The 18,230-nt window shown below is 44.3% G+C and overlaps 1 protein-coding gene across 1 annotated transcript in view; it reads left to right on the top strand.

Annotated features, from left to right (window-relative positions):
- Grb2 (growth factor receptor bound protein 2) overlaps positions 1-17,899 on the top strand; it is a 56,228-nt gene extending 38,329 nt beyond the window's left edge. Inside the window, exons 2-5 of the mRNA XM_090350279.1 lie at positions 3,465-3,562; positions 9,373-9,495; positions 14,554-14,722; positions 16,193-17,899. Coding sequence (XP_090206405.1) covers positions 3,465-3,562; positions 9,373-9,495; positions 14,554-14,722; positions 16,193-16,378 — 576 coding nt within the window. The 3' untranslated portion in view covers positions 16,379-17,899. The remainder of the gene's footprint in view (positions 1-3,464; positions 3,563-9,372; positions 9,496-14,553; positions 14,723-16,192) is intronic.
- Positions 17,900-18,230: the final 331 nt, after the last annotated feature.

Here is an 18,230-nt window from a genome sequence, read left to right as displayed (position 1 = left end):
GTCACCCAGGTCTTCCTTAGTGCCCTTAGACCTGTAATCCTAGCTGCTTGGGAGACTGAGACCTGAAGATCAATGATTGAAGCCAGCTCATGCAAAGAAGTCCATTAAGATTGATTGATTGTTTGCCAGTCTTGGGACTTGAACACCAGTCTGGGCCTGAACCTACATCTTTTATCATTAAGCTTTGGCACTGTCCCTGAGCTCTTCAGCTCAAGGCTAGTGCTCTACTACTTGAGCCACAGCACCATTTCCGAATTTTTCTTTGTATATGTGATACCAAGGAATGGATCCTGAGGCTTTGTGCATGCTAGGTAAGCACTCTACCACTCAACCCTGCTCCCAGCCCCTGCATTACATTTTTTTTTGGCGGGGGGAGGAGGGAGAGCAGTCCTGGACTTGAACTCAGGGCCTGGACACTGTCCTTGAGCTTTCTTTTTTTTTTTTTTTTTTTTTTTTGCCAGTCCTGGGCTTGGGCTCAGGGCTTGAGCACTGTCCTTGGCCTTTCTCAAGGCTAGCACTCTACCACTTGAGCCTCAGCACCACTTCCGGCTTTTTTGCTATGTATGTGGTACTGAGGAATCGAACCCAGGTCTTCGTGCATGCTAGGTAAGCACTCTACCACTAGGCCAAACTCCCGGCCAAATTCCCAGCCCTTTCCTTGAGCTTTCTTAAGGCTAGCACTCTTCCACTTGAGCCACAGTACCACTTCCAGCTTTTTCTACATATATGATACTGAGAAATGGAACCCAGGCAAAGTAGCACTGTGCCTCAAGGGGTAGGGCTGTAGCCTTGGGCTAAAGAGCACAGGGCCAGTGGCCCAGCCCAGAATTCAATTCCCAACAACAACAAAAAAAAAAAAAAAAAGGAGAGAGAAAAAAAGAAGAACTGGAACCCAGGGCTTTATGCATGCTAGGCAAGCACTTACCACTTGGCCATGCTCTCAGCCCCTGCATTACATTTTAATAAGCACTAATTCCAGCCAAATGGTGATGGCTTAAGGCATCCTCAGGGTTTTTTGAACCACAATACTCAAATCTCAGCCCACTAAGTAACTATGATTACAGGTGTGAGCCACTGTGCCTGGCTTCATCTACCCTTTTTAATATGTATCAACTTTGAAATGTCATCAGACTTTTAAGGAACTCTGACTATGAGCACATTTTTCAGCATCTCAAATAAATGGTTTTTGTTGTTGTTGTTTTTTGCCAGTCCTGGGCTTGAGCTCAGGGCCTGAGCACTGTCCTTTGTCAAGGTTAGAGCTCTACCACTTGAGCCTCAACACCACTTCCAACTTTTTTCTATGTATGTAGTACCGGGGAATTGAACCCAGGTCTTCGTGCATGGTAGGCAAGCACTCTACCACTAGGCCAAACTCCCGGCCCCTCAAATAAATGTTTTTTGTAAAGAATTTTACCATCTTTCTTTTTCTTTTTCTTTTTTTTTTTTTGCCAGTCTTGGGCTTGGGCTCGGGGCCTCAGCACCACTTCCAGCTTTTTTCCATGTATACGGTACCGAGGAATTGAACCCGGGTCTTCGTGCATGCTAGGCAAGCACTCAAACTCCCGGCCAAATGGTACTGACTTTATTTTTTTTTTTTTCTATGTATGTGGTACCGAGGAATCGAACCTGGGTCTTCATGCATGCTAGGCAAGCACTTTAACCACTAGGCCAAACTCCCGGTCCATCTTTCTTTTCTTTTCTTTTTTTTTTTTGCCAGTCCTGGGCTTGAGCTCAGGGTCTGAGCACTGTCCTTGGACTTTCTCAAGGCTAGAGCTCTACCCCTTGAGTCTCACTCAGCACCACTTCTGGCTTTTTTCTGTGTATGTGGTACCAAGGAATCGAACCCGGGTCTTCATGCATGCTAGGCAAGCACTTTAACCACTAGGCCAAACTCCTGGCCCCTGTGGTCCATCTTTCTTTTAGAGCTTTATTATATAGTACAGATTAGCCACAGCTATACTACTTAGCATTTCCTCTGCTCCCCATTTGGAATTGTGCTTACATCTCTATTTTTTCCTTTAACATAACAACTTTATAACTTCTTCCCTTTAGCTTCTGTTTGAAGTATACAATTCACATTATGACTTTTATATGTTACCTAGCTCTCTTCTGCTTCGCCTATTACTCCACAGACAAGTCTGGTAGCCTGGCTTGGCCATGCACTTCATAGGAGACAGCATTGGACAGAGCATTCTTTTGGACTATGGAAATTTGGGTGTGAGACTTTGCTGTATGAGATCATTTGGTTAGAGCCGTTTCATTTTTCTAGATCTATTTTCACATCTATAGAATGCAGTGATTAAGTTTTAGGATCTCCAAATCTTCCCTACTAATGCTCTGAAATCAGGTATGCAGTTAAGTAACCTAAATGTAGTGTGGCTCTTGAGGGTTAGTAGTGTCAGTAGAACTTGCCATACTTAGTCATTAGAATAGTTTTCCCATACAAGGACATATGGCTTTGTTCACAAGAACCTCTTGGCTATAACCCATACTCGCAGTAACCTAGAGGAGGTATTGGGGAATCCCAGGGTTGGCCTGAGCATTCCCAATCTCCCAGGAGGGCTAACAGCTATACTGCTCATTGCTACAAAACAGTAAACCTCCCAAGTCCCAGACTTGTTTCATCTGTCAGGCTCCCTTTGTTCTACGTCAGTGTCTGCTGTTTTCCAAAATCTCTTCTCTTAAAAAATACTGATGTAAGCTAGACACAGGCTCAAGCCTGTAATCCTAGCTACTCAGGAGGCTGAGATCTGAGAATCATAGTTCAAAGCCAACCCCTGGCACTAAAGACCATGAAACTCTTATCTCCAGTTAACCACCAGAAAACCAGAAGTGGTGCCATGGCTCAAGTGGTAGGGTGGTAGCCTTGAGGTGAAAAGGCCAGGGGCAATGCCCAGGCCCAGAGTTTAATTCCATGTAATGTGAGAGAGGCTGGGAATGTGGCTTAGTGGTAGAGTGCTTACCTAGCATGCGTGAAAGTCTGGGTTCAATACCTCAGTACCACATTAACAGAAAAAGCCATAAGTGGTGCTGTGACTCAAGTGGTAGAGTGCTAGCCTTGAGCAAAAAGAAGCTTAGGCCAGTACCCTGAGTTCAAGTCCCAGGATTGGCACACAAAAAAAAACAAAACAAAAAAACCTAATCTGGGTCCAAGGGGTAGAACTCAAGCAAGAAAGCCCTAAGTTCAGTCCTTAGTACCAAAAAAGAAAAAGAAAAACTAATCAATTTTTCCCTGTCATGCTTTTGCTTTCCTACTGAGTATTTAATTCTAGGTGTTTGCAGTCTGATCTTCCATTTCCAGAGACAATTTCTTTTCAATTTTCACAGATTTCTAACATAATGAACCAGTTATAGTCTTGTATCCATATAGTTGATAATGCCTCAAATAAGATCTTTCACAGACCTATGAGATAGCATGGAAAAAGGTTGATTTCTTTTTTCCCCCTCCTCTTATTTCATTTTAGGTTTTGAATGAAGAATGTGATCAGAACTGGTACAAAGCAGAGCTCAATGGGAAAGATGGCTTCATCCCCAAGAACTACATAGAAATGAAACCACATCCGTAAGTTGCACTGCACTGGTCTGCCAGGGAATTAACCTAACCATCTGCTTGCTCCAAGTGTAGTTTTTAAAATCAAGACCAGTAGAATGAATGTCATTGTGTTTGTTCTGCCTTCCCAAAGAAATTAACCCAAGCATATTGACTTTTAATATTAATAGTAGCACATATTGAGTACAGTAGTAATGATATGCCCTTTCTTCCCTTTCTTATAAGTGGTAGTAGGGATTGAACTTGGGGCCTCATGCTTTCTAGGCTAAACAAACCCTTTATCACTTGAATCACACCTCTAGTAATGATAAATTTTACAGTTGGTCTTAGCCAAAAGACCAAAGAGCAGTGGTATGCATTTTACATTAATAACTGTCAATGATCTTCAAAGACAAAACCAATACTTTAGCAAGTCCATAATTCTTTTTTTTGTTGTTGTGGGGGAGAGAGGGACCTGTTGTGGGGCTCAATTTGACTCTGGGCCTGGGCACTATCTCTGAGCATTTCAGCTCAAGGCTACCATCCTACCCCTTGAGCCACAGCGCCACTTCCAGTTTTCTGGTGGTTAGAGATAAGAGTCTCACGGTCTATAGTGTTTAGACTGGCTTAGATCTCAGCCTTCTGAAGATTACAGGCATGAGCCACCTGCTCATAATTCTTTTTTAATAAAGCCCTTGAGGCCAGATGTGTTTAATAATTCTTTTGAATTACCATGTGTAGCCACACCACCAGCTCAACTTTTTTTTTTTAAGCTAATTAATTGAAAGGAGTCTTGTGGACTTTCCTGGTGGATTGTTCTTGAATCCCAGTCCTCCAGATCTTAGCCTCCTGAGTAGTGAGGATTATAGGAATCAGCCACCAGCACCTAGTTCTTTCATATCTTCATTGTTGTTGTTTATTTCCTGGCCTGGGGCCTAAACGAAGGGCCTGAACATTGTCTCTGATCCTCTTTGTGCTCAAGACTAACACTCTACCACTTGAGCTATAGCTCAAGGTAGCCACTTCTAGCTTTTTCTGAGTAGCTTATTGGAGATAAGAGTCTCACTAATTTCCTGCCTGGATGGCTTTGAACTATAATCCTCAGATCTCAGCCACCTGAGTAACTAGGATTACATGTATGAGCCACAGGCTGTCATCTAATTCATTCTTTCTTCTCCAAATTAGTACACTATCTAGTTTTTTCATTGCTAGTGATAAATATAACTCTCATTATGAAAGTCTGACAATCCAAAACAAAGCAAAAAGAATATTGCTCTTCCCCTATACATGTCATCCATAGATGCAAAGACACTTATAAACAAAAATCCTAAACCTCCTCTAAGAACATAATTTATCTTCTGTAAAACAAATTATTAAGAATCCTCCAATAGGGACCAGGAGTGTGGCCTAGTAATAGTGTCCTTGCCTGGTATGCATGAAGCCCTTGGTTCTATTCCTCAGTACCATATACACAGTAAAAGCTATAAGGGCTATGGCTTAAGTGGCAGCGTGCTAGCCTTGAGAAAGCCCAAGGACAGTGCCCAGGCCCTGAGTTCCAGCCCCAGGACTGGCCAGAAAAAAAGAAGAAGCCTCCCATAAAACTACCAGTTGAGTTGAGTTCATGCCCTGGTCTATAAACTCTTCATAGTGCTTGTTTTGTGGTAGGACCCTACAAGGTATAGGACATTGTAGTCCACAGTTAATTTACAGTAGAATAAAGTTCCCAGTCATTCAGCTCAAGGCTACCGCCCTACCCCTTGAGCAATAGCACCACTTCTGGTTTTCTAGTGGTTAATTGGAGATAAGAATCTCACTGTCCTTAGTGCTTCAATTCTCAGATCTCTCTCTTCTGAGAAGCTAGGATTACAGGGCTTGAGCCACCACTCCTGGCTAAGAAACATTTCTATTCATCACTTAGCATAATGTATTGTTGCTATCTATAATCCCAGCACTTACGCAGTAGAGACAATAGGATCACAAGTGCAAGTTTGAAGACAAAAAAACTAATACTTTGTGTGTGTGTGTGTGTGTATTAGAAAAAAATATACTTAAGGACTAAGGGCAGGGTTTAAATGGTAGAGTGCTAAGCTAACCTAGACTGTATAAAGCTCTCCCTCTATTCAATCCCTAGTACTTAAAAAACAACCAAAAAAGGTCTTGAAAGAGAGAAATAAAAGAGGAAGGTGAAGTGGTTGCCTAGCATGCACGAAGACTGGGGTTCGATTCCTTGGTGCCACATATATAGAAAAAAGCTGGAATGGCTCCAGTGGTAGCACTCCAGCCTTGAGAAAGCCCAAGGACAGTGCTCAGACCCTTGAGTTCAAGCCCTAGGACTGGCCAAAAAAAGGGTGCTGACCCAAGCAGAACAGTCAGTGAGACTCCATTTCAACTGAAGAAGCAAGGTATTGTGGTGAGCCTATTACCCAGGCTACATTAGAAAGCATAAAAAAGGGATTGGAGGCATAGCTCAGTTGATAGAGTGCTAGCTAGTGAGCCAAAGCATCAAGTACTGAGTTCATGTCAAATTCTCAGACTTAGGAAAAAAAAAAAAAAAGCATTACTTTTAAGCAGACCAAAGTTTAGATGTGGATTCTGGGCAGAAAGCAAAACCCTATCAAAAATAACCAGTGCTCATTCTCTTTCAGAGTCAGAGAGTGTATGCACGCACAAGCAATCTTTTTTAATGAAATATTCCCCAAACTAATATTTTAGTTTTCTTCCTTTGTTTTTTGTTTTGTTTTGTTTTTGGTGATGGTACTAGAGCTTGAACTCAAGGTCCGGGCATTGTCGCTGATTTTTTTCACTGAAGGCTGATGCTCTCCTACTTGAGTCCCTGCTCTACTTCCTGCTTTTTGGTGGTTAATTGGCAGTAAGAGTCTCATGGACTTTCCTACCCAGGCTACCTTTGAACCATGATCCTCAGATCTATTCCCCTGAGTAGTTAGAATTACAGGTGTGAGCCACTGGCACCCAGCTTCCATTTATTGTAACAAATAAATTTGAAAACTTCTCTTCTTTCCCTCCTTCTTCCCTCCCTCCCTCCCTCTATCGCTCGCTTGCTTGCTTCAGTACTAGGGTTTGAACTAAGGGCTTGGCACGCTCAACTTGCTTGTCTTATATGACTGGTGCTCTACCCCATTTTGAGAACCTTCACCCCTACCTGCCCCCTGTCTAGGGATGAGGGCATAGCTACTGTGAGTCCTTTCTCTAGACTAGTCACATGCAGTCTGCACACAAGTTTGCCTAGCCCTCAAAAGCACCAGTGACCAGAAAATGTTTCTATGCCCTCCTTTCATCTTCTGAGAGCATTCTACTCTGTGTTAAGACAGCATTTCTCTGGTGTGACCTGATTCCTGGGCTCTACAGCATTGCCCTGAGTATTTGTAGAAACAGGACGTGTTGTACAGAGCGTGCAGCCTGGCATCAAAGTCTACAAAATGATAATGGCACCTAAACTAAGTTTGGGGATGTTCAGGTTCTGGGGAGACAGCTTCCAGGTGTTCCCCACAGTGTAGCCCGTTTCTGTCTGCTTGGAAACATCTTGTAACTCTTTGCTTCCAACTTTGTTTTATCATTTGCATGTTAAATGAGTGGCAGTAACCATGGAAGATAAATCTTAGGGGTTGAAGGCATGGCACCAAACATTGAGCAAAGTATCACATTTTGAATTTGAGTCCTGGTCTAGCAACAGAAGTGAAACAAAGATAAATCTTAGCTATGAATAAATGGCTTTACATTTTTTAAATAGTAAAACATTTAAGATGATTATGAAAAAAGTTCTTTCCTAATTATTTTTCTCTCCATACTAATTAGTGATGGGTTTCTTTGAAATGGAAATGTTCCCCCCTCCTCCTGTGAACCATGAGTCAGTTGCTCCCATAATTTTCTCTGGATTCAGTCTGTTTTGCTTTGACAAAAGAGTTTATAACTCCTTCAAATGAAAGAATAAATCTTAATTTTGTAGGCCATCCTTTGAAGATGATAATGGTAGTGTGGATTGGGGTGGTGAGAATTGGGTCTTTCATGGCTCTTACACATTTTTTCTTTTTCTTTTTTGCCAGTCCTGGACCTCTCAATGCTAGCACTCTACCACTGGAGCCACAGCACCATTTCCAGCTTTTTTCTATATATGTGGTACTGAGGAATCGAACCCTGGTCTTTGTGCATGCTAGGCAAGCACTCTTACTATTAGGCCAAACTCCAGGCCCAGGTCTTACACATTTTTGATGAGCATACCACCACTGAACCATACACCTATCCTCTTTCTGATGGCCTTGAAATCCATCTATGGAGCTGTGATCCCAAAGAAAGGCCCTGAGGGGAATCCTGACCTTTTTTTCTTTTCTTTTTTTTCTTTTTTCTTTTTTCTCCTTCCTGTGGATGTGGTACAGAGGAATCAAACCCAGGTCTTTGTGCACACTAGGCAAGCACTCTACCACAAGACCAAACTCCTAGCCCCTACTTTTTCTTTTCTTTTTTTCTTTTTTAAAGAAGCTAAATCCTGCTGGGCATGGTGGCTCACGCCTGTAATCCTGGCTGCTCAGGAGGCTGAGATGTGAGGATCACAGTTCAAAGCCAGCCCAAGCACTTAAGTCCATGAGACTCTTTTCTCCAGTTACATACCAGAAACCAGAAGTGGTGCTATGGCTCAAGGGGTAGAGTAGTAGCTTTGAGGTGAAGAGCTCAGGGGCAACGTCCAAGCCCAGAGTTCAAGTCCTACTACCGACCATTAAAAAAAAAAAAAGCCAAATCCAGGTGCCTGTGGCTCATAATCTTAGTTACTCAGGAGGCTGAGATCTGGGGATTGAGGTTCCAAGCCAGACTGGACAGAAAAGTCCCAATGAGACTCTTATCTCCAATAAACTACTCAGAAAAGCTTCAAGTGGTAGAGCACTAGCCTTGAACACAAAGGGACTCAGGGACAGCACCCAGGCCCTGATTTCAAGCCCACAACTGACACCCCCCCCCCCAAAAAAAGAAGCCAACATATAAAATATAGAAGGTAAGGCGAGGAGTTTGGCTTGGTAGTAGAGTGCTTGTCTAACATGCATGAAGACCTTGGTTCGATTCCTCGGTACTACATACATAGAAAAAGCTGGAAATGGTGCTTGCTCAAGTGGTAGAGTTCTAGCCTTGAAGAAAGCCCAAGGATAGTGCTCAGGCCTGGAGTTCAAGCCCTGGGACTGGCAAAAAAAATATATATATAGAGAGAGAGAGAGAGAAAGAGAGAGGGCACAATATTTACAATAACCGTAAATAGCCAGTGTTTCCAGTCAGATCTGTAACCTTTCAGTAAATAGAAGCCCTCCTTTCCTGGTGATGTTAGACCCAAGTGGAATGTCAGCCTCTCCACTGGGAAGATAGAGGCTTCTTTTTCCCTTCGGCTCTCAGTTCTACCTCCACCCTCTGGGCCCCATGGCTTCCCTCCCCGACGCCCTGTTCCTGCAGTGGCAGAGCTCCACCTTAGCCAGCCCCTGGAAGAATGGCCTGGTTCTCCCCCTCTGTCTGCCTTGTGCTTCCCTTCTCTGGCCTGGGTTTTTCTAAGGCCTTTCAGACACTAGGGGGCTTTAACTCCAGAAGCCCATTTGTGTTTTTCTTCTAGAAAGAACAGCCTAAATAGTGTCTTGAGCCATCATGGGAAGAGGCATTGGGAGGAACTGTTCAGAGCCTATTTCTTAGGAAGGATGGGAGCTAATGTCAGTGTAAGTTGGGCACCATAAGACCCAGAGGGTAAAGGGTGAGCCTCTTCCTCTGGAAGGAGTGTCTGCTACTGACATTTAAGGCTGAACATCCCGTTTCTTTGTGGGGAAGCAGATGTTGACTGGCTTGCCTTCCTTCCTTAGGTGGTTTTTTGGCAAAATCCCCAGAGCCAAGGCAGAAGAAATGCTTAGCAAACAGCGGCACGACGGGGCCTTTCTAATCCGAGAGAGTGAGAGTGCTCCTGGGGATTTTTCCCTCTCTGTCAAGTAAGTACTTCCTGTCGGAGCTGCCACAAGCCTGGCTTGGGCTGACTAAATTGGACAGCCATTGGTCAGGTGACTGGCAACACAAGCTGGAAGAGGTTTAATCTGACTGGTATTTTAATTCTACACTAACCTCCTAATTTATGGCTTTTCTAAAACTTAGTTCTAGCAGTGCTGGGTTTAGAATGAAGACATGGTTCTGTAGAAGTTTTGAACTACTGTGTCTTGAGTAGAGCCTCTCAGAGGCCTGCACTGGCTACAGTTCCCCAGTCCCAACCACTCCTCCTCCTGCCTTCATTCTATGTGACGGTGGCTGTGCAGCTGCCTTTGCTTGCCTTTACCAGACAACTCCAGCCTGTCCTGCACCTGTCATATTACTTGACAAGGTTCCAAGGAATTTGACCTGGCCTCCACTCTTGTTCGTCCTGAGTCTTTACCTCCCGAAGGCACCACTAGGGATGTGCAGGCTTATTTTCCCTTGGAATCATACCAAATATAAACTGGAACTTTTTTTTTGTTTGGCCAGTCATGGGGCTTGACCTCAGGACCTAGGCACTATTCCTGAGCTGCTTTTGCTCAAGGCTAGCAAACTACCACTTGAGCCATAGTACCATCTCCATCCTATTCTGTTTATGTGATATGCTACTGAGGAATGGAATCCAAGGCTTCATGCATACTAGGCAAGCACTCTACTACAAGCCTCATTCCCAGCCCTAAACTAGAACTTTTTCATTTCTTTCGATTGTGGGCCTTGAGCTCTGGGTACCACCCCACCCCTTGAGCCACAGCGCCACTTTGAGTTTTCTGGTGATTAATTGGAGATAAGTCTCCCAAACTTTAGTGCCTGGGCAGGCTTTGAACCCAGATCCTCAGATCTCAGCCTCCTGAGTAGCTAGAATTACAGGCTTGGATTACAGGTATGAGCCATCATGCCCAACTTTACCAAACTAGAACTTTTTTAAGGAGTCTAAACCAGTTTACATTTTATAAGCTTGGAATAAGGATTTCAAGATAAGTTGTGATTTCTACTTTTTCTTTTTTTAAAGATTTTATTAACATTGATTTTTACATCATATCTCAAATGTCATGTTTAACAACTAAGTGTTCAAGAAGGGAATCTATATATAATTACTAGCACATAGATTTTAGAACATAATTCACATTAAGCTGAGGGTTTGTATGTCATATATATATTAATATATGTAATAAAGCATTATGTATATAGAGTATATAGATTTTATGTCTATGTAGTTTGTTTTTTGCTTTCAACCTTTTTCTAGTTAATATATTTTCATAGGAAACCCTCAGGAATAAAAATTCATCATTTATAAACAAGTGATTAGGTTAAATATTCAGATTATTGTTTTGTTATAGATTACTTCTATTAAACTTTTTTTTTTTTTTTTTTTTTTTTTTTGCCAGTCCTAGGCTTGGGCTCAGGGCCTAAGCACTGTCCCTGGATTTTCTCAAGGCTAAGGCTCTACCACTTGAGCCACAGCACCACTTCTGGCTTTTTGCTACGTATGTGATACCGAGGAATCAAACCCAGGTCTTCGTGCATGCTAGGCTAGCACTCTACCACTAGGCCAAACTCCCGGCCCTAAACTTTTTTTTTTTTTAAAGGAAAGCTATAAACCAGTTTCCATTAACAAATGATATTAAAACATAAGACTTCCAATTTCAAAAATGTACTACGTGTCCTTTTGAAATGCGGATTAAAGTTTATGGTTGTGGTAGATTTGTAGCATCTCAAAAATATATCTACAGTGTAGTTAGTTGACTTTGATTCTAATCACAATACAGTAACAAGGGCTTTTTTTGAAGCGTTTGATTGAATGCAGAAGTGAGGGTCTAATGAGGACCCTGGAGAGATGGGTTGTGGAATTATCAGTATGCTTCTCCTTAGCTTATGTGTCGCCTGTTCTGTTACATCTTCCTTTTCTTTGATTAGACTACAAGCAGTTAGGCAGTAGGTGGGGCCAGAGCCACTGGGCACTGACCAACATGAGCTGGGGATGGCCTAGCTGCCCAGCAGTCCCTGTAATCTTCCACCTCGGATGCTAGGAAGCACAAGCTGTTCTCTTCTAGGATAAAGTCTTTCTTTTTTTTTCTTTTCTTTTCTTTTCTTTCTTTCTTTTCTTTCTCTCTTTCTTTCTTTCTTTTCTTTCTTTTTTCCTTTCTTTCCTTTCTTTCTTTCTTTCTTTCTTTCTTTCTTTCTTTCTTTCTTTCTTTCTTTCTTTCTTTCTTTCTTTCTTTCTTTCTTTCTTTCTTTCTGTGTGTGTGATGGGGCTTGAACTTGAACATGGCCTGGATACTGTCCCTGACCAAGCCCCATTTCCCATTTTCTAGAGGTTAATTGCAGATAAGTCTCAGGTCCTTTTGTGCCCATGCTGGCTTTGACCCTTAATCCTCAGATCTCAGCCTCCTGAGTAGCTAGGATAAAATCTTTTAAAAGGTAGGTTTCTGTGGTTCACGCTTATAATCCTAGCTACTCAAGAGACTGAGATCTGAGGATTGCTGTTTCCAGTATAGGCTGAAAGTCCATGAAACTCTTGCCTCCAATTAATCATCAAAAAGCCAGAAGTGAAGCTGACTTGAGTTATAGAACATCAGCCTTAAACAGAAAAGCTAAGGGACAGTGCAAGTCCTGAATACCCCAGTATCGGCACCAAAAAAGAATTTTTTTTTAATGTATTAATGTGTTTATTGTTTCAGAAGTGAAAAGAAAGCAGATGTCATTGCTGCCTTTTAACAACACAAGCTGAAGCACCATCAGGCCTCTAGTTTCTAGATTTTCAGTGTGGATCTGCAACATTACATGGATTGGAGATGTGGCTCAGTGGTAGAATGCTGCACACTGACACTGGCTGACATAATGCTTTGTGTCAGTGATCCTTTGTGTCAGAAACTGGCTGCCTCACACAAGGCAAGCTGGCCTTGGCTGCCCATGGTGTACTGTGGGGGTGCCCTTCCTCCCAAAGTCCTTGCTGCCCATATTGCTGTCTAACACGGAGACACAGGCCAGTAGCCTCCCTAATCCGAGGTTCCTAAGGTCAACTGCAATTGGAAAATACTAAATGGGAGAGTGCAGAAGGTTTTTCCCCAAAAATAACTTACTATAGGAAAAATGTTCTATTTCTTATTATTCATCTTTTACTGAAAATTAAGCTTTGCCCTGGGATTGTAGTAGAGGGAAGAAGCATAATTTATGTAATACACAGATGCAGACATAGTAAGTCTTGGTGTTATCTGCACTCACAGACATCCTCTGAGGGTCTTGGGACAAATATCCCAAGGATTGGGGAGAACAATTGCAGTTTGCGAAGTTGACATCTTGTGTTTAGTGCTGCCACCTGCTGGATTATCTGTAGGAATCATTTGGTTTTCTTCTTGTGTTAAAGATAAATGGAGAGAGGAAACTATTCATTTTACAAATGTTCGGTTCCTCTTGAGGGCTTGTGAGTCAACAGGACATAGAGCTCTCCTTGAGCTCCTGTTCAGGTCAGGTATCACTGTGGCAGACACCTTGGGTCAGCATCAGTCAGTCACACTTCCTAAATTTTTTACTGGCCAGCGCAAAAAGGAACACGTTACCCCATGATGCAGCAGTTATTTCTCTGATACCTGGCCCTTGTTTATTTATTGTCCCTACAGAACATTTGATCAAGAACTTCAATGCTTCTTTGTTTTGAGCCCAGACTGGCCTCAAACTGGCAATCAGCTTCCTAAGTGCTGGGAATTATATACATGTATGAAAATAGGATAACACTCTAAATGAAAGCACCTCCCCTCAAGTCCTGGGACTTGAACACCGGGCTTGACTGCTGTCCCTGAGCTTCTTTTACGCAAGGCTAGTGCTTTACCACTTGAGCCACAGCTCTACTTCCTGCTTTCTCTGAGATAAGAGTCTAATGGACTTTCCTGCTCAGGCTGGCTTCAAACCAAGATCCTTAGATCTAAGCCTCTTGAGTAGCTAGGATTACAGGCACGAGCCACCAGCAAAAGCACACCTTTTAACCATTCCCTGTCCCAGGAGAATTACTGGCAAAACTTCTTCGTCCCTCCTCATTTTTTTCCTGTCATATATTTATATATTTTATACTGTTTGAGTGTCACTTTTTTGTTTTTCTCTTTTTCCTTTTTTGTTTTTTAAATGCCCATCCTGGGGTTTGCACTCATGCCTAGGCACTGGCCATGAGCTTTTGTACTCAAGTCTTGAACTCTACCACTTAAACCATAGCTCCACTTCCACCTCTCCACTGCCACCGCCGCTCCTCCTCCTTTCCTCCTCCTCCTCTCCTCTTCCTCCTCCTCCTCTCCTCTTCCTTCCCCTTCCCCTCCTTCTCCTCTTCTTCTTATTCTTCTGGAAGATAAGCCAAAAACTTCCTTTAAAAAAAAAAAAAAAGGGCCGGGAGTTTGGCCTAGTGGTTACCCGGGTTCGATTCCTCGGTACCACATACATAGAAAAAAAAAAGCCGGAAGTGGTGCTGAGGCTCAAGTGGTAGAGCTCTAGCCTTGAGAAAGTCCAAGGACAGTGCTCAGGCCCTGAGCTCAAGCCCAGGACTGGCAAAAAAAAAAGGGGGGGGGGCTTGGATCGTGGCCCAATGATAGAGTGTGCCTAGCATGCATGAAGCTCCGAGTTCAGTTCCTCCATACCACATATGCAGAAAAAGTCAAGTGGTGCTGTGGTTCAAGTGGTAGAGCACTAGCCTTGAGAAAGCCCAAGGCCAGTGCTCAGGCCCTGAATTCAAGCCCCAGGACTGGGGAATGGGGGAGGGAGGAGCACTATTATTTGGTGTTCAGCAGGATTAGGACAAACTTCTTCAGGATCTGGTGGGTGGGTGGCTTCCCCGTCTGGGGATTCTTGTTATTACCTTGATGGTCAGTCACAGCGATACCCCAGGGGTGCCTGGCAGTGGTCCCAGCTCTCCCCAGCCAGGGGAGAGTGGTTCTCTCAGGCAGTGAGAGGTGCCTTTCTAGGTACCTGCTGTATTGGCTGAGAGCCTCTGCCTGCTGAGATAAAGCCTTGGTCTGGCTCACATGTTCTCTACACCTCCCCAGGTTTGGTAATGACGTTCAGCACTTCAAAGTGCTCCGAGATGGAGCAGGAAAGTATTTCCTCTGGGTGGTGAAGTTCAATTCATTGAATGAGCTGGTAGATTACCACAGATCAACATCCGTGTCCAGGAACCAGCAGATATTCCTGCGGGACATAGAACAAGTGCCACAGGTAAGACAGAGCTGGGGCCTCTTCCCACACAAGGGAGGACCTCTTCCCTCTGGGAGCCAGGCCTGCCTGCCCTTCTCCAGGCCATGGCTGCCCTCATTTACATTGACCACCTCTAGTGTGAGGTAAGTGGCTTTGCCTTTTCCAGAGGCAAGTACATCCAAAAGGCCATGCTGCTAGGTGATCCTTGTCTCTGGGAAACAGCCTCCACACACTCGGTCCCACCTGTTCTGCCCTGGAAGCAGATGGCAAGGCAAGCCATGCTTATGGGATGTGAAGTCAGCCCTTACTCCTAATACCCCAGGCCTGAGGCATGTAGAGAGCACTGTGTTTTACTATACCTCTAGACCTTTTGATCCTGTAGAACCTTAAGTGAGTAATAGGAATATAAACATTTTCAGAGAATCCCCACTCCATTCGTAGGCTCCCCACTTGATAATATGGCCCCCACGGCCTCCTCAATTAGATGTATCTTAGCATATTTGGGGAATGAAATATTGCTAACTTTGTTAAGGACAAACTTAGAATGTAAGAATAAATGGGAAGGCGGGGGAGTGTGGTATGGTGTGGTTGGTAGAGTGCTTGCCTAGCATGCACGAAGCGTAGGGTTTGCTTCCTCGGTAGCACATAAACACAGAAAGCTGGAAGCGTTGCTGTGGCTCAAGTGGAGAGTGCTAGCCTTAAGCAAAAAGAAGCTCAGGGACAGTGCTCAGGCCCTCAGTTCAATCCCTAGACCAGCAAAAAGAAAAAAGGATGCCGGGAGTTTAGCCTAGTGGTAGAGTGCTTGCCTAGCATGCACTAAGACCTGGGTTCGATTCCTCGCTACCATATACATAGAAAAAAGCCAGAAATGGTGCTGTGGCTCAAGTGGTAGAGCTCTAGCCTTGAGAAAGCCCAAAGACATTGCTCAGGCCCTGAGTTCAAGCCCAGGACTGGTGAGAGGGAGAGGGAGAGGGAGGGGGGGGAGGGAGAGAAGAAAAATTAAAAAAGAATAAATAGGGCAGCCCGTGACTCACAACTATAATCCTGACTACTCAGTAAGCTGAGATGGGAGAGGAGAGGAGAGGGAGAGAGGGGGGGGGAATTAAAAAAGAATAAATAGGGCAGCCTGTGACTCACAACTATAATCCTAACTACTCAGTAAGCTGAAGTCTGAGAATTGCAGTTCAAAGCCAGCCCAAGTAGAAAAGTCTGTGAGACTCTCATCTCCAATAAACTTCTCAGAAAAGCCCCAAAGTAGCACTGTGGCTCTAATAGTAGAGCGCTATCCTTGAGCAGAAAGAGGCTCAGGAACAGAGCCAAGGCCCTGAGTTCAAGCCTCAGGACTGTCCCTCCCCCCCCAAAAAAATAAAATAAAAAATAAGAAGAAGTGGGGCAAATGGGTAGTGACAGCAGGGGCCCTGCACATCTCCACCTGATGGGCTGGCCGAGGCAGGATTTGGAATCAGGATGCCTGTGTCTCCTCTTTTGCAGCAGCCCACGTACGTGCAGGCCCTGTTTGATTTTGACCCCCAGGAAGATGGTGAGCTGGGCTTCCGCCGGGGAGACTTCATCCACGTAATGGATAACTCTGACCCCAACTGGTGGAAGGGGGCTTGCCACGGGCAGACGGGCATGTTTCCTCGCAATTACGTCACTCCAGTGAACCGGAACGTCTAACAAGCCAGACAGATTATTTAAAGAAAGTGGAAAGTTGAAAACATACAAATGAATTTTCCCCACAAGCTGCCTCCTGTGGGGAGTCCAGACACCTGGCCGGGTTGCACTGGTGACCATCTCACTTTGGTTGGAACTTTGGGTGGGGAGGGGCGGGAAGGGGCGTTGGATATCAAAATGCCAAAACTTACCTATGAATTAAGAAGAGTTTTTATTACAGATTCTCACCGCTGCTCCTGTTTGCCTCCTATGTCTTTTTCTCATCCTTTTTCTCCTGTCCCTCAGTGCATGACATTTAAGGCCGAATATAGCCCCAGCTGATGCCAATTAATAAAAGAAAAGAAACCAAGTGGGCTGGTATTTTCTCTATGCAAAAATGTCTGTTTTAGTGGAAATGACTGAAAGAACAGCCTGTGTTCTTCATAGCTACACAGAAAGGAGCAGGCAGGGTAGCCGGGGGCCTTTGCTGAAGAGCCTCTGTCTGCCCCCGGAGCCTTTTCTCAAAGTAGGAATGAGAGAGGGGGAAGGAGGTCCATCCCCACCCTGTCCTGAGACTTCCTTGAGGCAGGCCGCAAGCCTGCTGCCTTCCACTCTCCTCCAGATGTTGTTGAGGATGTTGTTTTGCATAGTGCCTTTTTTTTCTTATTTCAAGGGTTGCTTATGAGTGGTTTTGTTTTGTTTTGTTTTAAAAATAAAGATAGTCCAGAGCTTTTCAGCCAGTTTGTCTCCTACTCTGTGTAGATACATTCCCCTGGAGGATGGGGAAACAGGGTAGAGAAAGGAGACAGGTGGAAGTGGCGGAGGGTGTGTGATCTGCCTGAGCCAAGTCAATGATGCAGGCTCAGCTTTAATATTTGGGAGCCCCTTGGAAAAGAAAGGGGGTTGCTGGCCAGCTGCAGTGGGGGTGGTTTTAGCTCTAACTCACTGGGTGCATCTGGCCAGACAAGGGCAACAGAATCCTGGATTCCCCGGTCTCAAGTATGGCCTGCCCTTCTGTCCCCAGAGATATCTCCCCATCCCCCAGGCATAAATCGGTGGAGCTACAGGGAAGACAAGCGAGAAAGAATACTCAAGTTGTCCTGACTTAGCTGTCACTGGTCCTACTGTACTCCTGCGCTGGGTGGAGACTGTGAGGATAAGCTTTTCACTTCCTTACTCTTAAATGAGGTCCTGCATTTCACCTGTGTGTAACCTGACCTCTCAGGTAAGCAGTGAGGCAGCAGCCAGGAGGGCAGGAGGGTCAGTTGGTCTCTACACTCAAGGGGCTGAATCTGTAGCTGCTGCCCCAGTCTCACGGTGAGAAGCAGGGAGTGTAATGGGAAGTGAGGTGGGGACAACAGGAAAGTCAAGGCCACACAAAGCTCTGCCTATCTGCCAACTTTCTGTCCCTTACAGTGATGTGCCTGTCAACTCCTCACTCAGTCCTCCTCAAACCAGAGCAAGGCTCCTTCCATTCTTTCCTCTGGAGTGGGCCTTTGTGTTCTTGAGGATCTGTGGGGCTCCCCTAGATTCAGGTTGTAGAGGTGGACTCGCCCTGCAGTGCCCCTAGGCCCTGAATGCTCCATGAGGAGTCATGCATTCTCACCTCTCCTGCTTCTCCTTTCACTGCTGATCATCAACAAAAGGAATCTCTGGCATTCACACCTGGACCATTTGATTGTTTTATTTTGGAATTGGTGTATATCATGAAGCCTTGCTGAACTAAGTTTTGTGTGTATATATTTAAAAAAAATCAGTGTTTAAATAAAAAGACCTATGTACTTAATCCTTTAATTGCAGATAGCATTTGGTAGGTAGTGATTAACTGTGAATAATAAACATACAATGAATTCTTGTGAATAAACATACAATGAAT

This window comes from Megascapheus bottae, chromosome 17 (genome assembly GCF_031878675.1).
Source record: "Megascapheus bottae isolate mThoBot1 chromosome 17, mThoBot2.hap1, whole genome shotgun sequence".
NCBI classification, from domain to species: Eukaryota; Metazoa; Chordata; class Mammalia; order Rodentia; family Geomyidae; genus Megascapheus; species Megascapheus bottae.
This window is presented reverse-complemented; position numbering and strand designations above follow the sequence as displayed.